Genomic DNA, 20521 nt, shown 5'->3' on the forward strand with positions numbered 1-20521 from the left:
AAGCTTTTAGATAGGGCTTAGGAGTAATGGGGGATGGGGTGGGGGAAGCAAATAAAACACTAAGATGCAACTTATCTAGCTATAATTGGGTACAACTTGTTCTTTTTATTCAGTAAACATTTGAGCACTCTGTGATTGCCATGGTGCCTATACTGACGACACATCACTGCTTGCAAGACGCATGAGGTAGCTGGGGTACGCTAATACCGCGACAGGGTAATAAAAGATAAATCAGTGCGTGGAGCACCTGTCACTTTAAAATACGCAGGAAAGGCTGTGCTCTCTCTATCTAGAAGATTCACCAGTCATTTGAGCTCTTTGAAGTCACTCATTCAACCCTCAAAATGGTTTGGCTGGACACCACCCAGTTTTGGACAAGAGGACAGGAGCTGGTTTCCGCTAGCAGCTTGTGAGGTTTTCTTTCATCAGCAGTATTGTTGGTTATCTTGTAATGCTTGTGATGAATTTTTCTAGCCTCTAAGTCACCCAACCCAGTAACTCCTCATGCTGCTAGGTTTTATAACAATAAAGGTCTTATTGTTTAAGCTACCAAAAAAGAAGAAAACAAGAGGCACCTAAAATAGTATTTGGGGGAAGGGAATGAGGAAAGATTTCACTGAAGTGCTAGCCTAAGAAAACCAAGACTTAAAGGACAAATAAGCAAGAGAGCAGGAAATGAGGAAGTAGTCCAAAGGAGTCTAAGAATGTGCAAAAGGCAAGCGAATGATATGTTTAGGAAATCGCAAGTAGTTCATTCTGGGGTGTAGAGTACAAGGGGTGAATTTACTCCTCTTCCAGTCAATGGCAGCCTTTTCAGTTTGGTCTTCCAGGCTCAGGAACCACATTGTTGGTGGTTAGTGCCAATAAAATCCTCTTCCTTAGGGAAAACCTAAGGAAGTATAAGAGGATAAGGTTTTCCCTATCCCCTTACACTGCAAAATTTTACTCCATGATCTTGAGAAGGACAAAACAGCAGAAGAGTACATTATCTTTATGTATTTAATGAGAACTTGTCACTGCCAACAGAAAGGCTGCTCTCCATAAACCCGAGATCATAGGGAAACTGGTTATTCTATTTTTAGCTTAGGCATGAACTAACGGTACAAAATATATAAAACCCATCACTTCTTTTTTTTTTGAGACGGAGTTTTGCTCTTGTTACCCAGGCTGGAGTGCAATGGCGTGATCTCAGCTTACCGCAACCTCCGCCTCCTGGGTTCAGGCAATTCTCCTGCCTCAGCCTCCTGAGTAGCTGGGATTACAGGCACGTGCCACCATGCCCAGCTAATTTTTTGTATTTTTAGTAGAGGCGGTGTTTCACCATGTTGACCAGGATGGTCTCGATCTCCTGACCTCGTGATCCACCCACCTTGGCCTCCCAAAGTGCTGGGATTACAGGCTTGAGCCACCGCACTCGGCTCAAAACCCATCACTTCTAAATGGCAGTTCTCGTCATTGAATGAACATCAGTTTACTTCTAATTTTTGTTTTGAGAATTAGAGGTTTAGAAAACATCCTGAAATATTAAAATCTCACTAAAAGAAGGGAAGCAAATTAAGTTTCTAGAAAGTTTAAGAAGGTACTGTACTGTGGTTTTCCTTAGTCACTGTTGTCAACCAGTTACAATGTGCTCAGTTTCTCTAGATCCATAGCTCTTAATTTGAAGCTGATGTCTTAGATTTTCCTTTCTAGGCCGGACTCAGCGGCTCACGCCTGTAATCCCAGCACTCTGGGAGGCTGAGGTGGGTGGATCACCTGAGGTCAGCCTGGCCAACATGGTGAAACCCTGTCTCTACTAGAAATATCAAAAATTAGCCAGGCATAGTGGGGTGAACCCATAATCCCAGCTACTTGGAAGACTGAGGCAGGAGAACACTTGAATCCAGGAGGCAGAAATTGCAGTGAGCCAAGATCATGCCACTGAACTGCAGTCTGGGCAAGAGACTATCTCAAATAAATTAAAAAAAATAAATTTTCCCTTCTAAAAGGATTACAATAACTTGAATACAAAACAGAGTGTTTTAGGCAGCAATTATCTAAATGTGGATGCTTCTGAGCATGCATTCTCAATGGGGTGAAAACTGGTTCACTAGGAACAAAAAAAATTCTATTTTGTATAAAGCACGAAAACAGTTATAGTCCATAAACAGATACGTAGTATATATGTGGTGCTAAAATTTCATGGGGAAGGGGTAACTTGAAAAAAATCTAAAAAAGCTCTTTAGGGAGGCAATAAAGAAAAGCTTAAGAAGCCAGCTACTTAGGAGGCTTACGCAGAACTGCTTGAGGCCAGGAGTTTAAAAGTGGCCTGGGCAACATAGCGAGATCCCATGTCTACTTGAAAAAAAAAAAAAAGCTTAAGAAAAGCTGCTGTGGAAATTCTTCTGCCAAGTCAGGAATATCTAAATTAACTGTATTTTTAAAAACCCTAAATGCCGAGCTAACATGTAAAGTTACATCTGTTCCACTTCTAACTAATGTACTGTGAATGGCTCCAATTCCTTGGCTTTTGTGTCTTCTAGCCAAAGTTGCTAAAATTGTTCAAGGAAAAAACTTGGATTTCTTTATTTTATTTTCTTCTTTTTTGGGGAGGTGGGGGACAGAGTTTCACTTGTTGCCCAGGCTGGAGTGCAATGGTGCACTCAGCTCACCACAATCTCTACCTCCCGGGTTCAAGGGTTTCTCCTGCCTCAGCCTCCTGAGTAGCTGAGATTACAGGCATGCACCTCCATGCCTGGCTATTTTTTTTTTTTTTTTTTTTTTGTATTTTTAGTAGAGACGGGCTTTCTCCATATTGGTCAGGCTGGTCTTGAACTTCCGACCTCAGGTGATCTGCCCACCTTGGCTTCCCAAAGGTCTGGGATTACAGGTGTGAGCCGCTGAGCCCAGCTCAGATTTCTTTTTTTAAAGATGACAAATGATTAAGTTTATAACACATAGAGAGTACAAACCAAGAAAGTAAATTTATTTAAATTACTAAAATAGCTTTTAAAGTCATTTACAGATCAACTGCTGTAATTATTCTTTCTGAAAGATATACGTAACATATTACTTTTAAATTACTTGGGTCAGTGAAACATTTAATAAAAACATTTGTTTCTCTATATAATATGTAGGTATAAAATAAGCCTTTTCAAAAACTCCTGTTTTGATAATCCTCTATAAAATAAATCAGATGGTCTGACTTCTAACAGGAACAAATTACAGTAATGGGTATACATTTCTGAATATTGGTTGTACTAGTAGAAAGAAATCAGACCACTTTACTAACAATTGTGGAACTATCAAAGGGTAATGACAAAGCCATTAATTTAAATATTTACATTTAAAGGTTTGTGGACAATATAAAAACAAGGTAGATAGATCTAGAATTATAATGTTTTTAAAAAACCATAGCAGTTGAGACGAGAAAGCTCAATTGTAGATGCAAAGTTATAACTAAAACTGTATTAGTGAAGAAATACATTTCACTCTTCATATAAGTTCACTATCTTGGCTTGAACTTTTCATTCCATACAATGTATCAACTGCATAGTAAATTGTCGTATTTGCTATGGAGTTGCACTAAAGGACTTGACCACAACAAGTGGATGTGCAGAAAATAAAATCTTCTTCAAAAGCCCATGATAGCTGGTTAACAAATGGTTTGTCAATTCCTGAAACTATTTCTTAATTCAAATCAAAAGCTTCAGGATGTGTCCAAAATAAACTGTTCTGAATTTACCTACTCTTTTTTTTTTTTAGACAGAGTTTCGTTGTTGTTGCCCCGGTTGGAGTGCAATAGTGTGGTCCTGGCTCACTGCAACCTCCGCCTCCCAGGTTCAAGTGATTCTCCTGCCTCAGCCTCCCAAGCAGCTGGGATTACAGGCACCTGACACTACGCCCCGTTGATTTTTTTGTATTTTCAGTAGAGACGGGGTTTCACCATGTTGGCCAGGCTGGTCTTGAACTCCTGACCTCAGGTGATCCACCCGCCTCTGCCTCCCAAAGTGCTGGGATTACAGGCATAATTACTGTGCCCAGCCTGACTTACTCTTAAGAGTCAAACGAACAAATATATTAAATCTTGCAATATACACGAAAAATCCTTGGGAGGACCAAGAATTTTTCTTTAAGGAAGAAAAAAGGAAATGTAAAAAAACAAATCCCAATGGAATCCACCAAGATGAACAGTTCATATACCTATGTCAGACTAACCTACATCTCAGTAGATTACTGTAACATTTCCTCCCTTCACCTTCCCATTAATTTCTCTTTCCTGGCCTTGTTCTCTCCGTCTTCCGAAACACAAAAGAAAAAAAATTCCAGACACACATTTAGATGACCTTTGACTACTTTTGTTCCTATAAGCAGAAGGTAAGGAACTCATACCTAAACGATATAAAAGGGAACATAATGGGAAAAATGCATGGTTACATTTAGGGAGCAATCTTACTAATAACGTAACAAACTTTGTGAGAAATCTAAGTTAAAAAATCAGGAAGGTTCGTAAGAAAGGAGACAAGTCCCTCTCACTGGTCACACCATAACTGTAATAATTTAGCCCAGAATCAAAACACATTCTCTATGGAACCGCATATAATATACACTCCTAAGATACCTTTAACACAGCTCTCAATGGAAACTGAAATGACTCTCTCATATCACAGATAATTAGGTTGAATAAAATATATCCCATGTTTATGTACGAACTTAACTTCCTTTCAAAAGAAATCAGTTCTTTCAAAGAGCTCTGAATTCTGTCTCTGGTTAGAAAGTGCGAAAAATTCTCAGAATTGGGACATGATTTTTCTCCTCTCTCACTTCTTATAAGCAGATGCCCCTTTTTAGGGCATTTTCAGGTTGCACAGGCAGAACTAAGTGAGAAATACGGCTCCAGAGGCCATTCAATTGGTCTGGGTTCATATGATTGTAGGAGTTGGGTGTGTTAGAATTGGTGAACTTGACTTTGAGGAAATCTCTTACTTTTTCTTCAACTTCCTTTAGGCCTAGGCTGGTTCCAAGTGTCTCTTCCTCCAGTAAGACAGTCAGGACTAAGGCTACATCTTTGAAGGCTGCGTTTTCATGGTCACAATATTTGTAGAAGATCAAAGTAGAGCCTGCGGGCAATGACTCAAAGCGGTGTACCACTGCTGCATTCTGGCCATTCGTAAAGCCATTGCTCAGTTCCTGGTCTACCTCTAGTTTGACAGTATCACTGTCTTGAGTAGCTTTGCCTGTCCCATCAATCCGGATAGCATGAACGCTAAGGAAAGAAGAATAGGCATCAGCAATTTGTTCACTCAGACACCTAAGTGCTTCTTCAGCATCTCGGGCAGCAGTGAGCAGCAAGATAGCAGGCTGAGACCGAGGATGGGAACTATTAAGATGTTTTTCCAGGAATGTTTGGCTCCTTTTCCACAGCTTCTCATCTTGACCGTGGTACTTATTCTTAAGTTGATTCATCTGGTTCTGGAACTCTTGAACAGCAGTGGTTTCTACCTCAGGAGTACTAAAGAACCAAAAACTCCCATAGACAAAAGCAGCTACCAGAGCAAGTAGCCACCACCAGTTCCTCTTGCCAGAAGATGCATTTTGGGGTTGTCCAGTCACTTCTACTCAGAAAAAAAGAAATGACAGATATAAATATGATTTTCTTAGATTTAAGGGCAAGTGACTTTTAAAATCAGTATTAATCTTTATAAACATTAGGTAAAAGAGAAAAAACTTTAAAGAAGAAAGCTGATAATTTTCTTAATAAAATAACATCACATTTTCAAGAAAATTTTATACACATAGGCTCTGAATTATGTGTATAAATATGCATATGTCTCTTAAATATAAAAATAAGTCTTTGAGGAAAAAAGTTTTTAAACATAGGAAATGGCATAAACAAGGCAGAAAAATAATATAGTTTAGAAAGCAAAATTACTACTTCCACTGCTAATAGCTGGGAAAATAGACTATTAAAAGACACTTTTTAAATTTAGAAACTCGGCTTTCACACGGCTAATTATTCACGGTGAAATGTAAAGGGATAAAGAAAAGGATGCAATATAAATGAGCATCTTCTATGTGTTACAATAGCCAGCTGTCCCTCTAGATTAGTTGCATTGATGCATATCTTTTTGGTATGCAAGTTAACACTAGTAAAATTTAGTTTGTAACTCATCCCTAACTACTATTGGCAATAGTAATATTAATTTATATTTATCTAGTGCTTTTCAGTTTAGAAAGTACTTTCTCATTTTCTACTTCATTTATTCAGCTAATATGACAGTAACAATAACACTTTAACACTTTTATTTATTGACTGTTTTAGGCTATTAATTTTAGAAGGGACCTTTTAGAGCAGCAGTTCTCAAGGTGTGGTCTGTGGGGTACCTCAAGACCCTATTTTTTGGGGGGGAGGTGAGGGGGGTCCATTAAGTCAAAGCATTCTTCTAATACTAAGATGTTATTTGATTTTCCCTTTTGTTGACATTTGCACTGATGATACAAAAGCAATGGTGGGAAGAACTTCTGATCTCTTAGCATGAGTTACAGGGCAGTGGGACCAAACTATGAGTGTAGTCATTGTTATTTTTCACTGTCATGCATTCAAAGTTTAACAAAAAGGGACATTCTTTTACTTAAGAATATCCTTTATGAAGCAGTTAATTATGTTATTAAATCTCAATCTTTGAGTACATATCTTGTTGATATTCTTTGTGAAGAAATGGGAAGTATGCACAAAGCATTTCTGCTGCATCATATAGTACCACGGTGGTCTCAAGGGAAAGAATTTTGTGCAAATGAATTACAAGCTGAATTAGCACTTTTTTCATGGAATACTAATTTTTACTTGAAAGAACAAGTAACATACTACAGTCAGACTTGTGTATTTGGCAGACATTTGCTTTCAAGTAAAAATTAGGATTTCAGAATCCTAAATCTGCCATGATGAACTTGACAACTCTCAATATTGTACTTTAACACTTTTTTTTTTTTGAGGTGGAGTCCCACTCTGTCACCCAGGCTGGCACACAGAGGTGTGATCTTGGCTCACTGCAACCTCTGCCTCCCAGGTTCAAGTGATTCTCCTGCCTCAGCCTCCCGAGTAGCTGGGATTACAGGTGCATGCCACCATGCCCAACAAATGTTTTTGTATTTTTAGTAGAGACAGGGTTTTGCCATGTTGTCCAAGCTGGTCTTGAACTCCTGACCTCTGATGATTCGCTGGCCTCGGCCTCTCAAAGTTCTGGGATTACAGGCATGAGCCACCACACCTGACCCTTTAATACTTTTTTAAGTCTTGAAATTGGCAGTGATATTAACAAATGTGATCTTTTATATTACATTCCTAATGTATCAATGTTTGGAAAATCTGCATATCTCATTGAACCAATGTTTTCCAAATGACCGGTGCAAGATACTCCATTCAAAATATAAGACAGACAAATGAACTTTAACGTAATAGAGTACAAAGAGCTCATTAAGATGGTTTCAGATATTATATTTCAAGTAACATTTAAGAAACTACCAGTTGTTGAGTTTTGGAGAATTCAAAAAAGAATAGCCACAATCCTCTGAAAACTCTATTAAAACTTTTCCTATCTGTATAAAGCTGGTTTTTTTGTAGATACTTCAACCAAAACATTATATTGTAACAGACTGAATACAGAAGCATATATAAGAATTCAGCTCTATTTTTTTAAGGCCAGGCATTAAAGAGATTAGAAGAAATGCAAAGCAATCTGATCTGTCACTCTTCTTGCTAACTTATTTTAAAATAAATTAATGAATATTTTAAACATTCTCAACTTTAATTTCCAGGTACATATGGATAGGCATAACCATATCCATATTTTTAACAAAAACCTCTCTGAGATTCTTTTTTTTTTTTGAGACAGAGTCTTGCTCTGTCGCCAGGCTGGAGTGCAGCGATGCAATCTTGGCTGACTGCAACCTCTGCCTCCCAGGTTCCACCAAGTTTCCTGACTCACCCTCCCAAGTAGCTGGGACTACAGGCGCACGCAACCACGTCCAGCTAATTTTTCTATTTTTAATAGATGGGGTTTCACTATGTTGGCCAGAATGATCTTAATCTCTTGACCTCGTGATCCGCTCACCTCAGCCTCCCAAAGTGCTGGGATTTACAGGTGTGAGCCACCACGCCTGGCCCATTTATTTATTTTCTTAGTACTCTTTCAGAATAATAAGACTTAAAGAATTAAAGAAACTCGCCACAGGGCTGTATAGGAGGTGAGTAGTCCCATCTAGTTCAAATACAGGTGTGCAGACTCCAAAAGCCACTGTCATCCCATAATGTCATGCTCTCACTGTCTTTCTTTTAATTCAGCATGGCTTCCTCAGTTAACAGTATTAATAGCTTTACTTATTATTTGCTATTACTTTTGGTCTTTTGAACAGTAAAATAAAGGGCAATACCAGACGTTGTCTCATATAGTTTGTCCATAAAGAATTTCACTGCTAGTAAAATACAAACTTTTTCCTCTGAAGTGCTTAAAATATGATTCTTCAAATAGCATCAAGTCATCCTGCTGTCAAAAAACTTTTTTCTTTTTGAGATGGAGTCTTGCTGTTGCCAGGCTGGAGGGCAGTGGCATAATCTTGGCCCACTGAAACCTCCACCTCCTGGGTTCAAGCGATTCTTCTGCCTCAGCCTCCCAAGTAGCTGGGACCACAGGTGTGTGCCACCGTGCCCAGCTAATTTTTGTATTTTTAGTAGAGACGGGGTTTCACCATGTTGGCCAGGATGGTCTCAATCTCTTAACCTTGTGATCTGCCTGCCTCGGCCTCCCAAAGTGCTGGGATTACAGGTGCAAGACACTGTGCCCGGCCAGAAAATATTTTTAAACAATTATGGAATACCAGTTTTATAGAAACATTTAATAAAAACTGAATAGACAAACTTACGTCGGCTGGAGGTTGATGGTGACTGGTTTCTAAGCTCTGATTTCTGAATGCTGTCATCTAAAGGTGAGAGTAATAGAAGAAGACTATCAACTTATGTTTTATAATTTCAGTAATTATTTTTAGTAGAGAAAGAAGATACAAATTCCACCAGGAAAAAAAGAAGACAGAGATCACCAGAAGCAGAAGAAAAAGTAGAATATCTGAGTGTCAATTAGACTGAGGGCTCCTTGAGACACAAGACCCATTTCCTTCATAGCTGTTCACAGCATATGGTTGGATCTAGTACAAAGCATACAATACTTAGTTTTGAGAGAAAGTCTGGAAGGATTTGATCCGTAAGTATCTCACAGGATTGGTGAAACTTCCAGGATAAAAAGGACAAAGAAAATAAGCACACTATAATAAAACAAAACATATTATACCATCTGAAAAACTGCCAGATATTGAACTCTTGCCTGGTGAAGATGCTGTAAAGAGGGGGAAAAAAGGACAAAATGTGGATTATAGACTACTGAGCTCTCTGGATAAGGTATTTTAATATAAAACTGAATCTTAATCCTCATTATTTTCTACCTCAAACTGATTCAATATTTCCTCTGGGGGTTCTGACCATTTCAAATAGTAGTAGTATTTAAAAATCACATTTAAAAACTTTTCATTATTTCTGTTAATAGACAAGTAATTAAGTAGTTCTGTTTTAGGCTTGTGGTTAAACAACAGAGCTCAAAAACAATTTTCTCGCAACTCCATCAAATCTCTACTTCCCTCTAAATTTGTTTAGAAAATAAATTAAGCATGGCACAGTGGTTCATGCCCATAATTCCAACAACTCAAGAGGCTGAGGTGAAAGGACAGCTTGACCACAGGAATTTAAGACAGGCCTGGGCGACACTGTGAGACCCCATCTCTTAAAAAAAATTAATAAAAAGAAATTAAAGACTATCCTAACCCTTTACTTTCACTTCCATCTTTCTAAGCATACTAGCAGGTTTTAAAATCTAAGAGAGGATATGGAGGGACAGGCTTCAGAAGGTGGAGAGGCTCAGTTATCTCATTCATATGACCTATATTACCAGTATTGCCATCTATCACTTGCCTGGACTTTTATAACTTTTGTATATATAAATGAACTTCCTGGTGAATATTCTTAGCATTATAGCAACAACTTTCATTTGAGAAACACTGGAATAACTGGAGGAATAATATTAGCACTGCTAAGATTCAGAATAGCCTTATTTTTGGTCATATGACAAAAACTCCATAATGATATAAGACAAAATGACAGCAACTCTAAAAGGAATATTGTTTTTCAATTAGTTTAGCTTAGGACATTTCATTATTTAGAAGCTTCTAAGTTAGGATTTCAAAGTTACAACTAAAATAACAAAATTTTAAAAACCTGAGCACACAAAACCCAAAGCCATCAGATAATGTTTATTTTGAATACTTCACTCCATGGTTGCAAAGATCAAATGAGATAATATACACAAAAATGCTGTGAAGTGCAATTCTATGATGTTAATAATGAAGAACAACTAAATAATAATTATGTACCACATATAATATTTAGGTAATTCATATAACACAAACACATATACAGCAGGGTATATACTGCCAAGGCAGGACATTTTCTAAAGGGTCACTGCTATCCTTCTTATTAACATTATTACAGATGCTAACAATTCTAAGAAACATCTTTTTAAAAGAAAAAATCTGTCCAGGTGTGGAGGCTCACACCTGTAATTCCAGCACTTTGGGAGGCAGAGGCAGGCAGATCACCTGAGGTTAGGAGTTTGAGACCACCTGGCCAACATGGTGAAACCCTGTCTAATTAGCCGGGTGTGGAGGTAAGTGCCAGTAATCCCAGCAACTTGGGAGGCTGAGGCACGAGAATTGCTTGAACCCAGGAGGTGAAGGTTGTAATGAGCCAAGATAGCGCCACTGCACTCCAGCCTGGGTGACACAGCAAGACTCTGTCTCCAAAAAAAAGAAAAGAAAAGAAAAACTCAAGCTTTTCTAATCTAGAGTATGGTGACAATCACTCTATAACCATCAAGAGTAGAGGGCACAAATCCTCCATAGTTTCCATAGTTGCTATTGATTCTACAGAATACCTTGTTAACGATAAATAAGTCCTGATAATTATGAGATTTTAGACTTTAAAAAACGGTGTTTACACATGTAAGCTCATTACAATAATCTAGTTATAGGCACTATTGTCTCTAAAGGCAAGAAAATTGAGGATCACAAAGGTGATTTTACCAAGATTACTCAAGTAGTAAGTGGAAGAACTAGGACTGGAGCCCAAGAGCTTTAATTCCAAACTGTCTTCCTTTCTCTACCTAAATTTCTCAGACAGGTTCCAAAACATTTATATTAATGCTCTGACCTCTCCACGTACATATATCCTTCTCTATAATCGTTGTTTGATCACCAGGCAAATAGGAAAAAGTAAAGACAGTGGTTCCATCTTTCCTAAAAGGTTTGGATGCAGGCAGTAACCTGAACTAGGACCTGTCTATCCAGGAAACTGGTGCCAACATCAGGTGATAATGTTCCATGGGGTAGAATCTATAGTCCAAGGTTCTTGAACACTCAGATCTAAAAACACTCAGATCTTTTATTCCCCCATGAAAGCAGGCAGAAATATATAAAGAAATATATAAAAACATTTTTTAATAGTCATAAAGAGGAATCTATTATATAAGTTTGTGTGAAAATCACTGTAGTCTTCCACCTCCATTGAAAATATTTTCTTCTTGCTCATTGTTCTATCTTAAAGTCCTCATGTGGTTTAAAGTCTAAAAGATCCTATTACATGTACAATTCTGGTATGTTACTGTTACATAACTCTGAAAGCTCAATGTGGTATCTATATATGGTAGGTGGCTAGCAATCAATGTATAATTCTGTAAGCTATAATAAATATAGTAAGTTAAGACAAAGTAGAAATGCAAACAGATAAAATACTAAAAATTAGCTATCAAGTTAACAACTAAAGAGATCAATTTCTGCACTTCAATTACATGTTCAATATAATTAGTTTTCCTTCTGTACTGCAGTATCTTATTAGAAGAAAAACATTATGAAAACATTTTTTGGTAAGTATGTACTAATTTCTCGTATCTGGAAGCCATTTATCTGATATTAACTCCTCAGAATATATAGATAAGAACTTAGAAATGACGTAAAAAGTCTCTGAGCTTTTTACATTATATATACTAAAAGTCATGCATTTTTACATCCAACAGTATCTCTTGGGTCTTCAAATTTAAATGTTTGATTCTTGTTATAAACATAATTCTAATAGGCTGAATAATTAATATTTGGTTTCCTAACTATAATAGGTCAGGAAGAGCAAATTATAAGAGGAAATGGTCTTCTAAAAGCAGGCACACACTCGAAGCAATAAGAAATGACAACTAACAATAAGACAAGGGATAAGGTTATTTCAGTTCTAGGCTGCCAAAAAACTCACTTATATGTGGGCTAAAAACTTCACTTCTTGCTGGGCACGGTGGCTCACACCTGTAATCCTAGCACTCTGGGAGGCTGAGGCAGGAAGATCACCTGAGGTTGGGAGTTTGAGATCACTTTGACCAACATGGAGAAAACCCATCTCTACTAAAAACACAAAATTAGCCGGGTGTGGTGGCACATGCCTATAATCCCAGCTACTCGAGAGGCAGGAGAATTGCTTGAACCCAGGAGGCGGAGGTTGCAGTGAGTTGAGATAGCACCACTGCACTCCAGCCTGGGCAAAAAAAGCAAAACTCTGTCTCACAAAAAAAAAAAACTTCACTGCTGAGAAAAAATGAACTGTGACCACTCCTACTTTACTGATGGAAAAGCAGAGCCACAGAAGTCATCTGGTCCAATAACAGAGGTAATCATCCTAAGAGCAAGAGATGGATTTTTATATTATCTAAATAAAAGTAAGAATACCTGATGACCTCAAGACCTATTGTGGCTAGATGAGTAAAGGGACAGAGGTTAAAGGTCACTTAAGGCAGAGAATATGCATAGACTTTAAAAAAATAGGTCAAGATTTAAATGTGGACACCTATCTACAGAAATTACAGAAACTGAGTTCAAAGTAGATGGTTTTATCACATGAATTTATAGTATTCCTTAAATTCTGTGATATTTAATCCATTCAAAACCTAAACATGGGGTTAGGTGTGGTGGCTCATGCCTGTAATCCCAATACCTTGGGAGGCTGAAGCGGGCAGATCACTTGAAGTCAGGGAGTTCAAGATCAGCCTGGCTAGCATGGCGAAACCCCATCTCTACCAAAAATACAAAAATTATCTGGGTGTGGTGGTGCACGCCTGCAAGTCCCAGCTGCTCAGGAGGCTGAGGCACAAGAATTGCTTGAATGTGGGAGGGGAAGGCTGCAGTGAGTTGAGATCGTGCCACCGCACTCCAACCTAGTCAACAGAGGGAGACTCCATCTCAAAAACAAAACAAAACAACCAGAAAAAAAAATCTCTAAACATGAAAATATAACTTGTGCATTTCAGCCTTTATTATGTAAAATTATGAGTATACAAAGCTGTTCCAAGTGGTTATTTATGCAAAGCCTGCTAAAAGCAAAAAACAGGGTATTGTCAAAAGAGTAGAATTTCATTATTGTATACAGACTGTATTGCTGCTAGAACTGACAGCTTGTTAAGACCCATCGATGTCTGGTTTTCCCAAGCCACCATTTACATTCTACACCCAGCCCATGTGCTGCCAGACCAAGCAAATGGAAATTACTCAACTAGTAATCATAGCTGTACTTTATTATGTTAGTGAAATCACAAACAACCTAAACGTTTATCTGAAGAACTCAACGTTTTTGTCAAGCAAAATCTAGCAAATACACTTAGGATTAATTCAATAACAGGGATTTATTTACTTACTTTGCATCCTAGTCCTTATTCTTGCAGTATGTGGAGCCCATTCCTGGGGAGTTTTTTGATATCCTGAGCCTGAAGCAAATACATATGTCAAAAGATAATTTCCCATACTTTGAAAGTTTATACCATATTCCAGTGTTATAAAATTAATCTATCAGAAACACAAAATAAAGCAGGGGAAGAAAACAAAAAAAGCAAGAGTTTTATAAATAAAAGACAATTTCAAATGATCCTGTCCCAGTGAGGATGAACCACTTCCTATATAGCAAAGCAGGTAGCAAATAAATATACTATTACCTAATATAAATTACTTGTGGTAAAATAGCCCTGAACACATTTCCACATCACAGAATAATTATTACAGGCAGTACCAATCTGAGGTGGATTAAAAAGGGTAAGAAGGGGTAAAATGACTTAAAATCTTATTACAACTTTTGTGGAGAGAATAAGGCAAGGTTAGAAGTGATTGAAAAAGAACAGAAAACCAATTACTTACTTAGCACTGAAGATTGCTTATCATGAGCTGTGAAGTTTTGACCTGAAACAGAAAACAGGGATAAGGTCATAGAATACTTGACAATAACAACAAAAAAGATGTTACATAGACATTTTGTTTATTTACTGTGGATACTAAAAACAAACAACAAACAAAAAACATTCTCTAAATTCCAAGCATATAAGTAAATAAAGTATTTATGTTTAAAGCATACATATAGAATATATATATATACACAAAGCATGTGTTTGTGTTTCTTTCCCTCAAATTTCTAAACTTCAAAATGTTTAGGAATTGGACAACAACAAGGACTCAGCTTTAGGATCATACCATCAAAATAATGACTACATATAGTCTATGTGTATCAGCTATTGACCATAATTTTGCTTCTTTTTTTTCTTTTTTGAGACAGGGTCTGACTCTGTCATTCAGGCTAGAGTGCAGTGGTACGATCTCAGCTCACTGCAACCTCTGCTTCCCAGGTTCAAGAGATTCTCTTGCCTTAGCCTCCCGAGGAGCTGGGATTACAGGCATGCGCAACCACGTCTGATTAATTTTTTTGTATTTTTAGTGGTGACAGGGTTTCATTGTGTTGACCAGGCTGGTCTCGAACTCCTAACCTCAAATGATCTGCCTGCCTCAGCCTCCCAAACTGCTGGGATTTTAGGCGCCCAGCCAATTTTGTTTAATTCTTATGTGGTAGATACTATTATTGCTCCTATTTATAAATAAGGGAAAATCAAAATTGGTAATTTTCCCCAAATTATATATCTAAAAGTAGTGGGGCTGAGATACAAATCCAGGCAGTCCATATCACATACCACATACCATACCATAGAGAAATGGTATGTACTATCTATGCAGATTTATGGACATTGCAAAGTAGCTATGAAGTAAAAGATGCTGCTTCAGGTTTTGAGGTGGTTATTTGAGGATAACTGTAAAAGGACACAATGGGATGACTAGAAAAGGACATTACAATTATAACAAGGGAAATTTCCAAATCTGCCCTGAGGAAACGAATTACTCTTTGATGATACATACATGTATCAATTTACATTTATTTACTTTCAACTTTTTCTCAATACAAACATATGCTACCTGTTTAAAAAAAAGTGTCATTCTAGAAATGCATAATTTAAAAATTTGTGAATATCTATCTGTTACGTATCTACTATGTGCAAAACATTGAACACAGAAATACTATGGTAAATGAGGTAGACATATATTCTCTCAGCTTTGTTTTCAGTCTATACTAAAAAAAATACTTTCAAAAAACTGGATACATACTTAATATTTTCTTTCATCAAATTCAAAGACATAGTTTTTTCAGAGTGCCCTTTGACTACGGCTGTATCTTTTAATCTATGGTATGGCATGGTTTAATTAGATGGTTTTTCTTTCTCATTGATACATAAAACCAATGGCATCTTAGAGTCAATGAAATATATCTTGATCACCTTTTCATTAGAATACAATGAACTAACTCATTTCTCATTTCTAAACACTATTTCTTTCTTTTTGAGATGAAGTCTTGCTCTTTCATCCAGGCTGGAGTGCAGTGGCAAGATCTCTGCTTACTGCAGCTGTTGCCTCCTGGGTTCAAGTGATTTTCCTGCCTCAGCCTCCCGAGTAGCTGGGATTACAGGCCTACTACCATGCCTGGTTAAGTTTTGTATTTTTAGCAGAGACAGGGTTTCACCATGTTAGCTAAGTTGGTCTTGAACTCCTGGTCCACCTGCCTCAGCCTCCCAGAGCACTGGGATTACAGATGTGAGCCACCACGCCTGTCCTAATAGTATTTCACTGCACGGGTATAACATCCTTTATACAGGCAGATGCATTTAAGAGTCTCCAGAAATCAAAGATTTGGGGTAAAATAGGGAAAATACATAAAATAACTAGAAGAGTAATTTCCACAACTCATTTTTTTCCAGCAGCTAATTCATTTTATAGTAACAAATCCAAAACCTTCTAAAAATTAAAATTAAATAAATATATAAAATTGAATTCTATAAATACAATGATTATAAAACGGATTTCCAAAGGCTTTTTCTTAAGAAAAGAAAGTAATGTGGAAGAAAAAATAGTTCTTTAAGATTTTACAAAGATATTTTTGGTTGATTAATAATTAGCTCAGTTTTAAACCAGATTTCATAACTCATACTTCAAAAAAAAATAATAATTAACTCAGATTTTGGGAGACTTGATTTAAAAATGTCAAAAGAAAACAATAGTAGTACCAAAATAATAAAGGTGCTGGGCGCAATGGTTCACACGTGCAATCCCAGCATTTTGGAAGGCCGATGTGGGAGAAATGGGTGCGCCCAAGGGTTTGAGAGAAGCTTGAGCAACACAGTAAAACTCCCATCTCTACAAAAAATTTAAAACTTACATGCCTGTAGTTTAAGCTACTCAGAAAGTTGAGGCAGGAGGATCCCTTGAACCCAGGAGTTCGAGGTTACAGTGAGCCATAATCGCACCACTATACTTGCCTGGGCAACAGAGTGAGAACGTGTCCCAAAAAAAAAAAAAAAAAAAAAGAAAAGAAAAAAATAAAGTTAAAAAAAAATGTCACCAATGATTCTTAAGCAAATCATTACTAGCATTTTGGTCTATTACTTTCCAATCTTTTTTTGTTATATTTTCTCAACATTTGATCACAAAAATTTTCAGTTGTAAGACTGAAATGAATATTTATGTACCCATCACTTATTCGTTCATCCTTCAAAACGTTTTCTTTTCTTTTGAGACAGAGTCTCACTCTGTTGCCCAGGCTGGAGGGCACTGGTGCAGTATCAGCTCACTGCAACCTCTGCCTCTGGGTTCAAGTGATTCTCCTGCCTCAGCCTCCCAAGTAGCTGGAATTATAGGCATGCACCACCATGCCCAATTAATTTTTGTATTTTTAGTAGAGATGGGGTTTCACCATGTTGGCCAGGCTGGTTTTGAACTCCTGACCTCAGGAGTTTACAGGCATTAGCCACCATGCCTGGCTCATCCTTCCAAACTTTTACAACAGAGTTGAAATTGTACTAATATAAAATTTTATGTCCTTATTAGGGTAAGTCCATATAAATAGACTCAAACTACTATATTAGTCAGTTAAAATAAAAACAACCCATTTATATCGCGAGCAAAAACATTCAACAAATCATGGGAAGCAGTAGTTTTTAGTTTGTTTTTTAAGTTCAAATTCAGGTTTGGGTATAGAGAATAACAACTCAATAAGTGAGGTCAAGAGGTAGAGAGATATCGGATGAGTTGTTTTTTTTTTTAGCATTCATTATTCCTCTTTTTCAATATTTACATTAAATTTCAAAAGAGGATCTTCAAAAATAGGAATAGCATTTGACCAAGCCCACAGGGAGACCTGTAAACATGGCTTTACTTACTTTGTGATGACTGCCAAAATGATTCTGTATATTTACTAGATGATCTGGTGGTTTGATCTAAAAAATAAAAAACAACAGTACACTATAAATGATGTTCAACTTTTAAAATGCACATTTTATAAGACAACAGTGAGAATTTAATAAAAAGAGCAAAAATATTCAGATAAATCCCAGGTGATTAAAAACTTGGATGTCTAATTTATTTAAAAAAAGTTTCTGTTGAAAAATGTCTGTTCATATCCTTCGCCTACTTTTGGATGGGTTTGTTTGTTTGTTTTTTGCTTGTAAATCTGTTTTAGTTCTTCGTAGATTCTGGATATTAGCCCTTGGTCAGATGGGTAGATTGGAAAAGAAGACATACGTGAGGCCAACAAACACATGAAAAAATGCTCATCTTCACTGGTCATTAGAGAAATGCAAATCAAAACCACATTGAGATACCATCTCACGCCACTTAGAAAGGCAATCATCAAAAAATCTGGAGACAACAGATGCTGGAGAGGATGTGGAGAAACAGGAACACTTTTACACTGTTGGTGGGAGTGTAAATTGGTTAAACTATTGTGGAAAACAGTGTGGCACTTCCTCAAGGACCTAGAAACAGAAATTCCATTTGACCCAGCAACCCCATTACTGGGTATATATCCAAAGGATTATAAATCATTCTATTATAAAGACACATGCACATGGATGTTCACTGCAGCACTGTTTACAACAGCAAAGACCTGGAACCAACCCACATACCCACTGACGATAGACCGGACAAGGAAAATGTGGCACATGTATACCATGGAATACTATGCAGCCATAAAAAATGACGATTTCTTGTCCTTTGTAGGGACATGGATGAATCTGGAAACCATCATTCTCAGCAAACTGACACAAGAACAGAAAATCAAACACCGCATGTTCTTACTCATAGGCGGGTATTGAACAATGAGAACACACGGACACAGGGAGGAGAGCATTACACACTGGGGTCTATTGGGGGGGCCAGGGGAGGGACAGCGGGGGTGGGGGTTGGGGAGAGATAACATGGGCAGAAATACCAGATATAGATGATGCGGGGATGGAGGCAACAAACCACATTGCCATATATGTACCTATGCAACAATCCTGCATGATTTGCACATGTACCCCAGAACCTAAAGTACAATAAAAAAAAATAGAAAAGAAGTTTTTCTTGTAGGATAAATGATTTGCAAATATTTTCTCCCAATCTGAGTCTTCTCATTTCATTTTATTAGCTGTGTCTTTCACAGAGCAGTTTTTGATTTTGATAAAATTCAGTTTGCTTTTCTTCTATTGCTGATTGTATTTTCATGATATATCTAAGAATTTTTTTTCTAACTCAGGCTGAGGCAGGAGAATTGCCTAAACCCAGGAGGCGGAGGTTGCGGTGAGCTGAGATTGCACCATTGCACTCCAGCCTGGGTAACAAGAGCAAAACTCGGTCTCAAAAAAAAAAGAGATTTCCGATTTTTCTAGAAGTGCTATAATTTCACATTTATTCCTATACTACATTTTAATATTTTAAGCTGTGAGGTGTGGAAGGGTCAGGAGAGTTTTGTTTTTGTCTTCTAAAGGGTTTAATCGCCATTTATTGAAAACATTATATTTTTCTTAGTTGAACTGCCTTTGCACTTTTGTCGAAAATCAATTGACTATCTTTGTCTGTATCTATTCCTGGAGTCTCTTTATTTTCTATAGATCTACATGTCTATCTTGCCATGAATAGCACACTCTCTTGGTTACTGTAGCTTTATAATCAGCATTAAAATCAGGTAGTGATCACTCCCTCCAACTTTATTTTTCAAAAATTTTTTGGTTATTCTATTTCTTTTGCCTTTCCCAATAAATTTTAGACATACCCTGTCAATATCTGCAAAAATTCCTGCTAAGAGGCCGGGCGCGGTGGCTCATGCCTATAATCCCAGCACTTTGGGAGGCCAAGGTGGGTGGATCACGAGGTCAAGAGATCGAGACCATCCTGGTCAACAAGGTGAAACCCCATCTCTACTAAAAATAGAAAAAATTAGCTGGGCATAGTGGCACGTGGCTGTAGTCCCAGCTACTCAGGAGGCTGAGGCAGGAGAATTGCCTGAACCCAGAAGGTGGAGGTTGCAGTGAGCCGAGATCGTGCCATTGCACTCAGTCTGGGTAACAACAGCTAAACTCCATCTTAAAAAAAAAAAAAAATTCCTGCTAAGATTTGATTGGGATTGCATTGAATTTGTAGACCATTTTAGGGAGAATTGAGAACAATACTGAATTTCCAAACCCTGGATGCACATTTGTCACTCCATTTATTTAGAAAAGAAAATAATGTTTTCTTTTGTGAGTGTTTCATAGTTTTCAGCCTACAGGTCTTGCATATATTCTGTTAGATTTATACCTATGTGTTTCATATTTCAGGAAATGGTATAAACATATTTAAATGTTTTTTATTGCTGGCATACAGAAAAACCATTTTTTGTATATTGATTTTGTATTTAATGTATTTAATTTAACACCGTGTTATCTGAAAATAAAGGGAGATTTATTTCTTCCTTTACTGTCAAAAAAATAAAAACATTTCTAGGTCACGGTGGCTCACACCTCCCCAGCACTTTGGGAGGTAGAGGAAAGCAGATCACCTGAGGTCAGGAGCTTGAGACCAGCCTGGCCAACATGGTGAAACCCTGTCTCCACTAAAAATACACAAATCAGCCAGGCGTGGTGGTGCATACCTGTTATCCCAGCTACTCAGGAGGCTGAGGGCTGAGGCAGGAGAATCGCTTGAACCCAGGAGGCGGAAGTTGCAGTGAGCAGAGATCACATCACTGCAC

General features: G+C 37.5%; 1 protein-coding gene across 8 annotated transcripts in view; it reads right to left on the minus strand.

Moving 5' to 3' along the window:
- Positions 1 to 2944: 2944 nt before the first annotated feature.
- TOR1AIP1 (torsin 1A interacting protein 1) overlaps positions 2945 to 20521 on the minus strand; it is a 34040-nt gene continuing 16463 nt past the window's right edge. For 4 of the 8 annotated variants that reach the window (XM_078356201.1, XM_078356199.1, XM_078356200.1 and 1 more), the window contains 6 exons: positions 17694 to 17750; positions 14299 to 14340; positions 13806 to 13874; positions 9321 to 9365; positions 8899 to 8955; positions 2945 to 5594 (listed from right to left, as the gene is read on the minus strand). In XM_078356201.1, coding sequence (XP_078212327.1) covers positions 4807 to 5594; positions 8899 to 8955; positions 9321 to 9365; positions 13806 to 13874; positions 14299 to 14340; positions 17694 to 17750 — 1058 coding nt within the window. In that variant the 3' untranslated portion in view covers positions 2945 to 4806. The remainder of the gene's footprint in view (positions 5595 to 8898; positions 8956 to 9320; positions 9366 to 13805; positions 13875 to 14298; positions 14341 to 17693; positions 17751 to 20521) is intronic. The other 4 variants (XM_035279240.3, XM_002760316.7, XM_035279239.3 and 1 more) reach the window with 1 other exon arrangement.

This window comes from Callithrix jacchus, chromosome 18 (assembly GCF_049354715.1).
Source record: "Callithrix jacchus isolate 240 chromosome 18, calJac240_pri, whole genome shotgun sequence".
Classification (NCBI taxonomy): Eukaryota; Metazoa; Chordata; class Mammalia; order Primates; family Cebidae; genus Callithrix; species Callithrix jacchus.